This window comes from Procambarus clarkii, chromosome 40 (genome assembly GCF_040958095.1).
Source record: "Procambarus clarkii isolate CNS0578487 chromosome 40, FALCON_Pclarkii_2.0, whole genome shotgun sequence".
NCBI classification, from domain to species: domain Eukaryota; kingdom Metazoa; phylum Arthropoda; class Malacostraca; order Decapoda; family Cambaridae; genus Procambarus; species Procambarus clarkii.
In genome coordinates, this window is record NC_091189.1 from 30,872,932 (window position 1) to 30,886,550 (window position 13,619).

Consider the following 13,619-nt stretch of genomic DNA (forward strand, 5'->3'; position numbering starts at 1 on the left):
TCTTGAAGGTACCTGAAGACAAATGTCAAAGTAAAATTTGTGTGGGGGGGGGGGGGGGAATGATACCCATTTTCTATACTTTGGAGGCACAAACAATCAACACTACTACCCAGGAAAAAATAATAAATACAAAATTGTTGCACAGTGCAGTCGACACGGGTTCCTCAGACTTTAGAGGCGTCAGGCGTCCTGTGAACTTTGGGTTTTGGTTTGAGTGTTTTCAGCACCGCCAACTAGTTTATTGTGCACACCACACTCATCCTTTGAGCGGTAGCTCCGAAAGATTAGAGGGCATAAATCACAATCAGAACTCTTTATAATGTAACATGTCACAACCTAATTGGGCAATATCTAAAAAATTCGGTAACGTCCTTCGGTGACCTCCGGCTGAGCGAGAGCCAGACGCCCACCAAGCACACAACAGGAGACGTCCTTCGGTGACCTCAGGCGGAGCGAGAGCCAGACGCCCACCAAGCACACAACAGGAGACGTCCTTCGGTGACCTCAGGCGGAGCGAGAGCCAGACGCCCACCAAGCACACAACAGGAGACGTCCTTCGGTGACCTCGGGCGGAGCGAGAGCCAGACGCCCACCAAGCACACAACAGGAGACGTCCTTCGGTGACCTCCGTTTGAGCGAGAGCCAGACGCCCACCAAGCACACAACAGGAGACGTCCTTCGGTGACCTCTGGCGGAGCGAAAGCCAGACGCCCACCAAGCACACAACAGAAGACGTCCTTCGGTGACCTCAGCGGAGCGAGAGCCAGACGCCCATCATTCACACAACAGGAGACGTCCTTCGGTGACCTCTAGCGGAGCGAGCGCCAGACGCCCACCAAGCAAACAACAAGAGCTCACAAAGATGCACCAACCCCGACACCTCCCGAGCAAGCCAACGTTGGACAAACTCGGCTCTGAGATCAAAGTGGAGAACTTGATAAAAGCTCTAGCCTTCACTGTGACTTCATATGATAAATGCGCCATGTTTAGTATCAGTCTGGGCCGTTGCAGATATGGACCCAGTGATCAAAACAGCAACATGTTTTCATGCTACCTGAGTTTTCATGAGCAGATTTAACTAGGAGTCAGTGGAATTCGTATACTAAACATATTATAGCAGACAGGTCTAAAATAGTATTAGGAAGTCTTTTGTTTACAAAATTTGCCGTTAGTTTTCAAACTGCAAAAAACTTTTACATTAACAAATATCTGCAGAGGGTACACTGCGCGCTACCAGGCTGGTGCAGCGTCCCGTTGCTGTTGCTGTTGCTGCTCCAAATGACTGCTGCTCAGAGTAAGTATACTTTATCATTGTTACTAGTCCTGCTGCTCCAGCTGACTGCTGCTCAAAATAAGTATAATTCCTCACAGCTTTCACTCTTATTCTTCGACAGTGGTGCCAGGATTCTATCAAAGGGATGAAGGATATTCTAGTTAACCGTATATTCACCGAATCACTTGTCTTGCGGCTCGCATTATTACAGAAACAAACACAAGTTCTCTCTTGAAGTTGGGAGTTGTTATTAACAGTAGCCTTCCTAGCACGACTCTAGCATCCCAAGATGTCTTACAAGCCTAACCCTCTTATCTGGGGGTACATCTAAGATAATAACCGGGTGAAGGTATTGTGAGCTCTTGTAGACCATAGAGTACGTTATATTTTATATTCAATAATTAATTCCTTTTCACCCTCGAACCCACTTCCGCTCCCCCCATCCCACCTCGCAACTCCCTAGCTACTTTGTTATCTTGTTGCTGAAAAAAAATAATATGTAAGTGGACCTTGTTGAGTTGCCCACACGGAGTCAGGGCCGCCACCTCTACAGCAGCTGCCGTGTGGTGCTTTCCGTTATTTTCCGTTTTTTATTATTAAAAGTCTTTAGAAATATCGTCAGTTATGAGGCTATTAAAAAACTATATGAAGTTTGCACAGCTCTTAAGTAGGGAAATAAAGATCCCCATAAAGCAAGATAGTTTTCTAGACATATCATTTGTTAACTAGCACGCAATAAACTATCAAGATAACATCAAGGGCAAAAACTAAACAAAAAGGTAATCCATAATAGTGACACCCGGTACCTATTCACAGAATTTACCATTACTGCTCAAGATTGGGAGGATCGTTACCCTCAACCACCTGCTAGAGGTATAGATAATTCAATCTAATTCTGGCTATCACAATGTTTGCTGGATGTTTTATGGTGTCCATATACGTGGGTGTCAGTGATTTCGCTCATAAAACTTTATTATTTGTGAGCAGTATGTTTTGAAAATGGATGTCTAGTCTTCAGATACGTCTATACATAAGTTTAATTAAATATGATATTTGTTTTAGGCTGATTTAGCTGCTTTGTAATATGATTAGGTTTTTATGAATTGGTATCTATACGAAAGATTCTGAAACCTTTATTCAGTGCCGTAAGCGTGTTATCTATTTGTCAGGGAGATTCTTCTTGTCTTGCATGTAAAGGATTCCATTGTTTGAAGAAAAGACTTAATCACAGAAAATTATTCCTCTTCCTGTGTTTGTGTATAGGTAGCTAGTTATATTGCAGCCACTTCTGTGTAGAGATGAGCTAGTTGCCAACGAGGCATTCTGTTGACGGTTGGGCGCAGCAGTCGGTACACAATGCTCCTGTTGCCACAGGTTATCAGAGGAGGCAGTTCTTTTTGTGTTACTTTGATAAGTTCTGGAAGCTGCCGTTTTGGGTTTCCCATGATAATGGTTTAGAAATTTAATGCGTTACGTCATTGCTGGAAATGTGCAGCTCTCGATACTATCACATTGACCCCTGACCATTGATTTTTGTTTTGTATATATATATATATATATATATATATATATATATATATATATATATATATATATATATATATATATATATATATATATATATATATATATATATATATATATGTCGTACCTAGTAGCCAGAATGCACTTCTCAGCCTACTATGCAAGGCCCAATTTGCCTAATAAGCCAAGTTTTCCTGAATTAATATGTTTTCTCTAATTTTTTTCTTATGAAATGATAAAGCTACCCATTTCATTATGTATGAGGTCAATTTTATTTTATTGGAAGTAAAATTAACGTAGATATATGGCCGAACCTAACCAACCCTACCTAACCTAACCTAACCTATCTTTATAGATTAGGTTAGGTTAGGTAGCCGAAAAAGTTAGGTTAGGTTAGGTAGGTTAGGTAGTCGAAAAAGCATTATTTCATGAAAACTTGGCTTATTAGGCAAATTGGGCCTTGCATAGTAGGCTGTGAAGTGTGTTCTGGCTACTAGGTACGACATATATATATATATATATATATATATATATATATATATATATATATATATATATATATATATATATATATATATATATATATTAGTATATTTTGGTAGCAGTCTTTCCTGTAGACATATATTATTAAATATGACCGAAAAAGTAAGATTAATAATTCTAACACGAATTTTCTCAATCTTTCGTACATTACGCTTCACTGTTGGAGGTAAATCAAAAATCACTTCTCCAAAATTCATTTTTATTTCTAGTCTGACGCGACACGGGTGCGTTTCGTAAAACTTATTACATTTTCAAAGACTTCACAAATACACAACTGATTAGAACTTACGTATCTCTGATTTTATATCTACATTTGAGTGAGGTGGGAGGGGTGATGTGGCATTAACACAAGACAGAACAAGAGGGGATAGTTAATAGGGTATTAAAAGTATCAACACAAGACAGAACAGAAACAATGGGTATTGAATAGAAGTGTTTGTAGAAAGCCTATTGGTCCATATTTCTTGATGCTTCTATATTGGAGCGGAGTCTTGAGGTGGGTAGAATATAGTTGTGCAATAATTGGCTGTTGATTGCTGGTGTTGACTTCTTGATGTGTAGTGCCTCGCAAACGTCAAGCCGCCTGCTATCGCTGTATCTATCGATGATTTCTGTGTTGTTTACTAGGATTTCTCTGGCGATGGTTTGGTTATGGGAAGAGATTATATGTTCCTTAATGGAGCCCTGTTGCTTATGCATCGTTAAACGCCTAGAAAGAGATGTTGTTGTCTTGCCTATATACTGGGTTTTTTGGAGCTTACAGTCCCCAAGTGGGCATTTGAAGGCATAGACGACGTTAGTCTCTTTTAAAGCGTTCTGTTTTGTGTCTGGAGAGTTTCTCATGAGTAGGCTGGCCGTTTTTCTGGTTTTATAGTAAATCGTCAGTTGTATCCTCTGATTTTTGTCTGTAGGGATAACGTTTCTATTAACAATATCTTTCAGGACCCTTTCCTCCGTTTTATGAGCTGTGGAAAAGAAGTTCCTGTAAAATAGTCTAATAGGGGGTATAGGTGTTGTGTTAGTTGTCTCTTCAGAGGTTGCATGGCTTTTCACTTTCCTTCTTATGATGTCTTCGATGAAACCATTGGAGAAGCCGTTATTGACTAGGACCTGCCTTACCCTACAGAGTTCTTCGTCGACTTGCTTCCATTCTGAGCTGTGGCTGAGAGCACGGTCGACGTATGCGTTAACAACACTCCTCTTGTACCTGTCAGGGCAGTCGCTGTTGGCATTTAGGCACATTCCTATGTTTGTTTCCTTAGTGTAGACTGCAGTATGGAAACCTCCGCCCTTTTCCATGACTGTTACATCTAGAAAAGGCAGCTTCCCATCCTTTTCCGTCTCGTAAGTGAAACGCAGCACGGAACTCTGCTCAAATGCCTCCTTCAGCTCCTGCAGATGTCTGACATCAGGTACCTGTGTAAAAATGTCGTCAACATACCTGCAGTATATGGCCGGTTTCAAGTTCATGTCGACTAAGACTTTTTGCTCGATGGTACCCATGTAGAAGTTTGCAAACAGGACACCTAGGGGAGAACCCATGGCGACCCCATCTACTTGCTTATACATGTGCCCATCCGGGCTCAAGAAGGGTGCCTCTTTAGTACAAGCTTGGAGTAGTTTCCTCAGAATACTTTCTGGCATGTCAAGAGGAGTACAGGCTGGATCACGATACACTCTGTCGGCTATCATTCCGATTGTCTCGTCCACAGGTACGTTGGTAAACAGCGATTCTACGTCCAACGAGGCTCTTATCCCTGTGGCCCGTGTGCCCCGCAGTAAGTCCACAAATTCCTTTGGAGACTTCAGGCTGAAGGCGCAAGGAACATAAGGAGTCAGCAGGCCGTTGAGTCGCTTCGCCAGTCTGTACGTGGGTGTGGGTATCTGGCTAATGATTGGCCGAAGTGGGTTTCCGGGCTTGTGCGTCTTGACATTTCCATACGCATATCCAGGTTTATATTCCCCAATGATCTTTGGCAGGTGGAGTCCGGATTTCTTGGCGTTCACAGTTTCGATCAGTTTGTTGACCTTTGCTTTTAATTCGGCTGTAGTGTCCTTCGTTACCCTTTGGAACTTAGTTTGGTCAGAGAGTATGATGTTCATTTTCGCCAGATATTCGTCTTTTTTAAGAATGACATATATTGGCGACTTGTCACCTCTCCTGACAACTATCTCCTTGTTCTCACGAAGGCTTTTAGCTGCCGCTTTAAGCTCGGGGGACAGTATGGTGCTTCTGTAGTTGCCTCGATTCTTTCCTCCTTCTGCAATAAGTTCTGCTTGTAAGGTATCTTTGGTAGTGACCTTCTTTTGTGTCTCGAGGTCGAATATGTCGTCCAACAGAATTTCCAACTCTACTTTCCGGGCCATTTCACTCGGTCTGGACATAACATGACAGTTTATGCCCAGATTTAGGAGAGTGACTTGGTCCTCAGTGAGGTTAATTCCTGCAAGGTTCAGGAAGCCATCTCTTGGTCGTGGAATTGCCATAGGTCCTCCATATAATGTTGTTAGTTTCTTGATAATCCTTGTTTCAGTGCTGAGGTGATGTTGGTCTGTGAGGATGTCGAGGTTGAACAACACCTCGACATCCTCACAGACACACAAGCCTGGAAACCCACTTCGGCCAATCATTAGCCAGATACCCACACCCACGTACAGCCTGGCGAAGCGACTCAACGGCCTGCTGACTCCTTATGTCCCTTGCGCCTTCAGCCTGAAGGCTCCAAAAGAATTTGTTGACTTACTGCGGGGCACACGGGCCACAGGGATAAGAGCCTCGTTGGACGTAGAATCACTGTTCACCAACGTACCTGTGGACGAGACAATCGGGATGATAGCCGACAGAGTGTATCGTGATCCAGCCTGTACTCCTCTTGACATACCAGAGAATACTCTAAGGAAACTACTCCAAGCTTGTACTAAAGAGGCACCCTTCTTGAGCCCGGATGGGCACATGTATAAGCAAGTAGATGGGGTCGCCATGGGTTCTCCCCTAGGTGTCCTGTTTGCAAACTTCTACATGGGTACCATCGAGCAAAAAGTCTTAGTCGACATGAACTTGAAACCGGCCATATACTGCAGGTATGTTGACGACATTTTTACACAGGTACCTGATGTCAGACATCTGCAGGAGCTGAAGGAGGCATTTGAGCAGAGTTCCGTGCTGCGTTTCACTTACGAGACGGAAAAGGATGGGAAGCTGCCTTTTCTAGATGTAACAGTCATGGAAAAGGGCGGAGGTTTCCATACTGCAGTCTACACTAAGGAAACAAACATAGGAATGTGCCTAAATGCCAACAGCGACTGCCCTGACAGGTACAAGAGGAGTGTTGTTAACGCATACGTCGACCGTGCTCTCAGCCACAGCTCAGAATGGAAGCAAGTCGACGAAGAACTCTGTAGGGTAAGGCAGGTCCTAGTCAATAACGGCTTCTCCAATGGTTTCATCGAAGACATCATAAGAAGGAAAGTGAAAAGCCATGCAACCTCTGAAGAGACAACTAACACAACACCTATACCCCCTATTAGACTATTTTACAGGAACTTCTTTTCCACAGCTCATAAAACGGAGGAAAGGGTCCTGAAAGATATTGTTAATAGAAACGTTATCCCTACAGACAAAAATCAGAGGATACAACTGACGATTTACTATAAAACCAGAAAAACGGCCAGCCTACTCATGAGAAACTCTCCAGACACAAAACAGAACGCTTTAAAAGAGACTAACGTCGTCTATGCCTTCAAATGCCCACTTGGGGACTGTAAGCTCCAAAAAACCCAGTATATAGGCAAGACAACAACATCTCTTTCTAGGCGTTTAACGATGCATAAGCAACAGGGCTCCATTAAGGAACATATAATCTCTTTCCATAACCAAACCATCGCCAGAGAAATCCTAGTAAACAACACAGAAATCATCGATAGATACAGCGATAGCAGGCGGCTTGACGTTTGCGAGGCACTACACATCAAGAAGTCAACACCAGCAATCAACAGCCAATTATTGCACAACTATATTCTACCCACCTCAAGACTCCGCTCCAATATAGAAGCATCAAGAAATATGGACCAATAGGCTTTCTACAAACACTTCTATTCAATACCCATTGTTTCTGTTCTGTCTTGTGTTGATACTTTTAATACCCTATTAATATCTCCTCTTGTTCTGTCTTGTGTTAATGCCACATCACCCCTCCCACCTCACTCAAATGTAGATATAAAATCAGAGATACGTAAGTTCTAATCAGTTGTGTATTTGTGAAGTCTTTGAAAATGTAATAAGTTTTACGAAACGCGCCCGTGTCGCGTCAGACTAGAAATAAAAATGAATTTTGGAGAAGTGATTTTTGATTTACCTCCAACAGTGAAGCGTAATGTACGAAAGATTGAGAAAATTCGTGTTAGAATTATTAATCTTACTTTTTCGTCATATTTAATAATATATATATATATATATATATATATATATATATATATATATATATATATATGTATATGTATATGTATATATATATATATATATATATATATATATATATATATATATATATATATATATATATATATATATATATATGTCGTACCTAGTAGCCAGAACGCACTTCTCTGCCTACTATGCAAGGCCCGATTTGCCTAATAAGCCAAGTTTTCCTGAATTAATATATTTTCTCTATTTTTTTCTTATGAAATGATAAAGCTACCCATTTCATTATGCATGAGGTCAATTATTTTTTATTGGAGTTAAAATTAACGTAGATATATGACCGAACCTAACCAACCCTACCTAACCTAACCTAACCTATCTTTATAAGTTAGGTTAGGTTAGGTAGCCGAAAAAGTTAGGTTAGGTTAGGTAGTCGAAAAACAATTAATTCATGAAAACTTGGCGTATTAGGCAAATCGGGCCTTGCATAGTAGGCCGAGTACGACGTTCTGGCTACTAGGTACGACATATATATATATATATATATATATATATATATATATATATATATATATATATATATATATATATATATATATATATATATATATATATATATATATAATGTCGTACCTAGTAGCCAGAACGCACTCCTCAACCTAATATGCAAGGCCTTATTTGCCTAATAAGCCAAGTTTTCATGAATTAATTGATTTTCGACTACCTAACCTAACCTAACTTAACTTTTTCAGTTACCTAACCTAAACTATAAAGATAGGTTAGGTTAGGTTAGGTAGGGTTGGTTAGGTTCGGTCATATATCTACGTCAATTTTAACTCCAATAAAAAAAATTGACCTCATACATAATGAAATGGGTAGCTTTATAATTTCATAAGAAAAAAAATTGAGAAAACATATTAATTCAGGAAAACTTGGCTTATTAGGCAAATCGGGTCTTGCGTAGTAGGCTGAGAAGTGCGTTCTGCGTTCTGGCTACTAGGTACGACATATATATATATATATATATATATATATATATATATATATATATATATATATATATATATATATAATATATATATATTATAGGTTGGGTTGGGTTGGTTAGGTTCGGGCATATATCTACGTTAATTTTAACTCCAATAAAATTTTTTTTACCTCATACATAATGAAATGGGTAGCGCTTTAATTTCATAAGAAAAAAATTAGAGAAAATATATTAATTCAGGAAAACTTGGCTTATTAGGCAAATCGGGCCTTGCATAGTAGGCTGAGAAGTGCGTTCTGGCTACTAGGTACGACATATATATATATATATATATATATATATATATATATATATATATATATATATATATATATATATATATATATTTAGGGGTACCACCACTGGTTTAATTAAAGGGACCCACATCCTCGAAGAAGAAAATAAATAGTGTTCAGAGAAGACCTTGTGGATTCTCACTGAATACTTTAATCTTTTCCTCTCCTACCACCCCTATTATTTATATATATATATATATATATATATATATATATATATATATATATATATATATATATATATATATATATATATATATATATATATATGCAAACCAATTATAATTAATATTATAATTAATATTATAATTGGGTGTGCGGGCCAGCGCTGGAGTCTAACTGTAAGAGTCATGCAGTAATCCCAGGCTGCAAGAGGCTTCAGTGACTGCAGTGTGGTGCATGATGTATTCACCTAGTTGTGCTTGCGGGGGTGGAGACGAGCTTCGGCTCTTTGGTACCGTCTCTCAACCATCAATAACCTGGTGTACAGGTGAAAATAATATTTATAATGGCAGTTGTTATGTTGGCCAACCTACAAATGCCGCTGATGAAATCCTTTTGACGGTGGCTTTAGAGGACTGGTCCAGCATGGTTTCGACCCCAAGATCTTTCTCTCACTGATTCTTCAAGGATTTCATCTACCAAATCTCCTTGTATCTGGGCTCCTGCTCCCTACACTTATTTTCATTATTTTACACTCGCTTGAGTTAAACTAGTTGGCATTTGTTCGACTATTCCTTCAGTTTGTCCAGGTCATCTTGTAGTCTCTTGTTGTCCTCTGTCTTATTCCTCATAATTTTAGCATCATCAGCAAACATTAGAGGAGTGTGTCTATACACTGGAAGATCATTTACATATATCAGAAACAGGATAGGTCAGAGTACAGAACCCTATGGGACTCTGTTGGTGAGCCCTCTCCATTGAGGTCTCGTCCCACAGAGGAACTCTGTTTTCTGTTGCAAAAGTTACTCCCTTATCCATTGGAACACCTTACACGTTACTCCTGCGTATTTCTTCAAATTTTGTATCAGCCTCGTATGGGGTACTGTCAAAGGCTTTCGGACAGGCCAAGAAAATGCAGTCTGGCCACCCTTCACTTTCTTGCTTATTTTTTGTCACTTGATCATAAAATTCTATTAAACTTGTGGGGTAAGTTTTACCATCGCTAAAAGTCCCTTCTCTCCAGATGTGCCACTAGATCTTTTCTAACGTCCTATCCATCTCCTTGCATAGTATATAAGTTAGGGACACAGGCCTATGAAAAAAGTGAGTGGCATCGAATTCTCCTCGTGGCTCTTACTGATTTTCTCACCGGTATGTAGTTAATGCTTCTTGCCTGTCACTATTTTTGTATATTGGGATTGTGTTAGCTGTCTTCCAACTTTTTGGTAGGTCTTCTATTTCAAGCGACTTACTATACACCATAGAGAGTGTATACCGTATACCGTCACGGTATACCGTGTATACCGTAAAGTGCTTCTGCGCAGTCTTTTAGTATCTGTGGTGAGATTGCCAGGTCCAACAGCCTTTGTCACATCCAGATCCAGCAGATACCCCCTAACCTCATATCCGGTTATTTCAAAATTTTGTAAAGCTGACTGGTTTATTACCACCTCTTGTAGTTCAGGGACTTCTTGCACTATTGTTAAGACCTCCTGGAATATCTTATGTTTTTTTTTACATATCTTCTAGTCATTCTCTGTGTACCTGTCCTTTCTCTTTCTCACTTTCATAATTTGTTCTTTCATTTCCACCAGATACTCAAATGTCAGTATACTATGCTCACTCATTCCCTTGGGGGCTTTTAATGTGACCTTTATGTCTGGTTCGTTCAGGGTGAATATCAGATCAAGTCTAGCTGGTTCACCATTTCCTCTCATTCCTGTGTGGTCCCTTGATATGTTGACTTAGGAAGTTTCTTGTTGCCACGGCTTAGAGTTTAGCTCTCAGCGTGTCTGTTCTTCCATGTAACAGAACCCATGAGCACCACACCAGAAATAAATACAGTTTTGATATTCCTAGAGTACGACTTAATCAAACCAGAAATGCTCTACAAATCAAGGGGCCCAGAATGTGGAATGACCTTCCCAACCATGTTAATTTAAAGACTACCTCCCTCAACCAGTTTAAGTAAAACGAAGCTATACCTAATAAATTCCCTGTAACCTACCTTACCCCTCTGTTGTCAACCCATGTATGTTTTTTGTTTTTTTTTTGTTTTTCAAATCAACGCTGTTTGAATGTAATTTTCTGTAATAATTTGTAATTGTATTTGTGCTGCTTTTTCAACAATGTTCCCCCCTCTTTTACCTCTATTTTTATTTGTACTCAACACATCTTATTCTTTTTACCCATTAGTTTTAAGCTTTAGTCATTAATGTTTTTCCTGCCCGAAACGCTTTGCGTAATAGTGGCTTTAGGCATTGTATGTACTAGCTCTATCTATAAAGCCAACAAACTTTGTAAAATCTCTTTATGTATGTACCTTACCTAAATAAAAATTATTATTATTATTATTATATGTGGGTTTGTGTTCTTCCAGTCTACCATTCCATGGTTGAAGTCTTCCATAATTAACAGTCTGGATCTATTCCTGCAAGTGACAGACGGATCTATGACTGCAAGTGATAACATGTTGTTTGTCATACTCCAGTCCTGTGTAGAAACTGCATTTTTTATCACAAATTTTGTTTGTGAGTGCTATTACATTTGGGATTTCTTCTTGTGATCTTTCCCCAAGTTCGCTTGTTTTGTTTGTAATTTCATCTATGTTTGTGAGTGCATTGCTTTGAAGCTTACTTTCTTCTATCCATTCTCACTTCATTTTTCCCGACGGCCGTTACGCTATGTAGGAGGTTGTCCAGAGAGCGTGAGGAATTAGATGGGTTTGTTGTCCCGTGAGACAGTTAACAGGTATGGATGTGGGGTGTGGTGCATGATGTGGATGGTGTGTGGTGCATGATGTGGATGTGGGAGTGGTGCATGATGTGGATGTGGGAGTGGTGCATGATGTGGATGGGGTGTGGTGCATGATGTGGATGGGGGAGTGGTGCATGATGTGGATGGGGGTGTGGTGCATGATGTGGATGGGGGTATGGTGTATGATGTGGATGGGGGTGTGGTGCATGATGTGGATGGGGGTGTGGTGCATGATGCGGATGGGGGAGTGGTGCATGATGTGGATGGGGGAGTGGTGCATGATGTGGATGGGGGTGTGGTGCATGATGTGGATGGGGGAGTGGTGCATGATGTGGATGGGGTGTGGTGCATGATGTGGATGGGGGTGTGGTGCATGATGTGGATGGGGGAGTGGTGCATGATGTGGATGGGGTGTGGTGCATGATGTGGATGGGGGTGTGGTGCATGATGTGGATGGGGGTGTGGTGCATGATGTGGATGGGGATATGGTGTATGATGTGGATGGGGGTGTGGTGCATGATGTGGATGGGGATATGGTGCATGATGTGGATGGGGGTGTGGTGCATGATGTGGATGGGGGTGTGGTGCATGATGCGGATGGGGGAGTGGTGCATGATGTGGATGGGGGTGTGGTGCATGATGTGGATGGGGATATGGTGTATGATGTGGATGGGGGTGTGGTGCATGATGTGGATGGGGGTATGGTGTATGATGTGGATGGGGGTGTGGTGCATGATGTGGATGGGGGTGTGGTGCATGATGCGGATGGGGGAGTGGTGCATGATGTGGATGGGGGTGTGGTGCATGATGTGGATGGGGATATGGTGTATGATGTGGATGGGGGTGTGGTGCATGATGTGGATGGGGATATGGTGCATGATGTGGATGGGGGTATGGTGTATGATGTGGATGGGGGTGTGGTGCATGATGTGGGTGGGGGTATGGTGTATGATGTGGATGGGGGTGTGGTGCATGATGTGGATGGGGGTGTGGTGCATGATGTGGATGGGGATATGGTGCATGATGTGGATGGGGGTGTGGTGCATGATGTGGATGGGGATATGGTGCATGATGTGGATGGGGATATGGTGTATGATGTGGATGGGGGTGTGGTGCATGATGTGGATGGGGATATGGTGCATGATGTGGATGGGGGTGTGGTGCATGATGTGGATGGGGGTGTGGTGCATGATGTGGGTGGGGGTATGGTGTATGATGTGGATGTGGGGTGTGGTGCATGATGTGGATGGGACATTTTACTTGAGCGAGTGCATATATTGTTAAATTATCAAATGAGAAGCATGAGAATAAAGGAAACTGCAGAATGCCTGTTGCTATACGAGGCCAAAAGCTGCCATTACTTTCTAGTATCAAATCCTCTACTGAAAATAGCTAACTAGCACTATAACTTTCTTAGATAAATAATATTGGGATCCAATTATGAATGTCATTATTAGTATAATCCACTGTAAGCCTTCCATCTCACTCCACAGAATGATTATAAGGTGTTGTATTTAATAAACTATTTCGTATGAATCATTTCTCTGACTAGTTAAATATTGGAATTTAATATATTTAATTTAAGTAATTAGAATTTATAATATAGAAGTTAAC

At 40.9% G+C, this 13,619-nt stretch overlaps 1 protein-coding gene across 2 annotated transcripts in view; it reads left to right on the top strand.

Annotated features, from left to right (window-relative positions):
* Positions 1–13,619, top strand: part of LOC123749555 (phenoloxidase-activating factor 1) — a 29,162-nt gene that overhangs the window by 2,630 nt on the left and 12,913 nt on the right. Inside the window, exon 2 of one of the 2 annotated variants that reach the window (XM_045731651.2) lies at positions 1,216–1,294. The exons of the other annotated variant lie outside the window; for it this stretch is intronic. Within the exon in view, the coding sequence (XP_045587607.2) occupies positions 1,216–1,294 (79 nt within the window). The remainder of the gene's footprint in view (positions 1–1,215; positions 1,295–13,619) is intronic. 2 annotated transcript variants of the gene reach the window in all.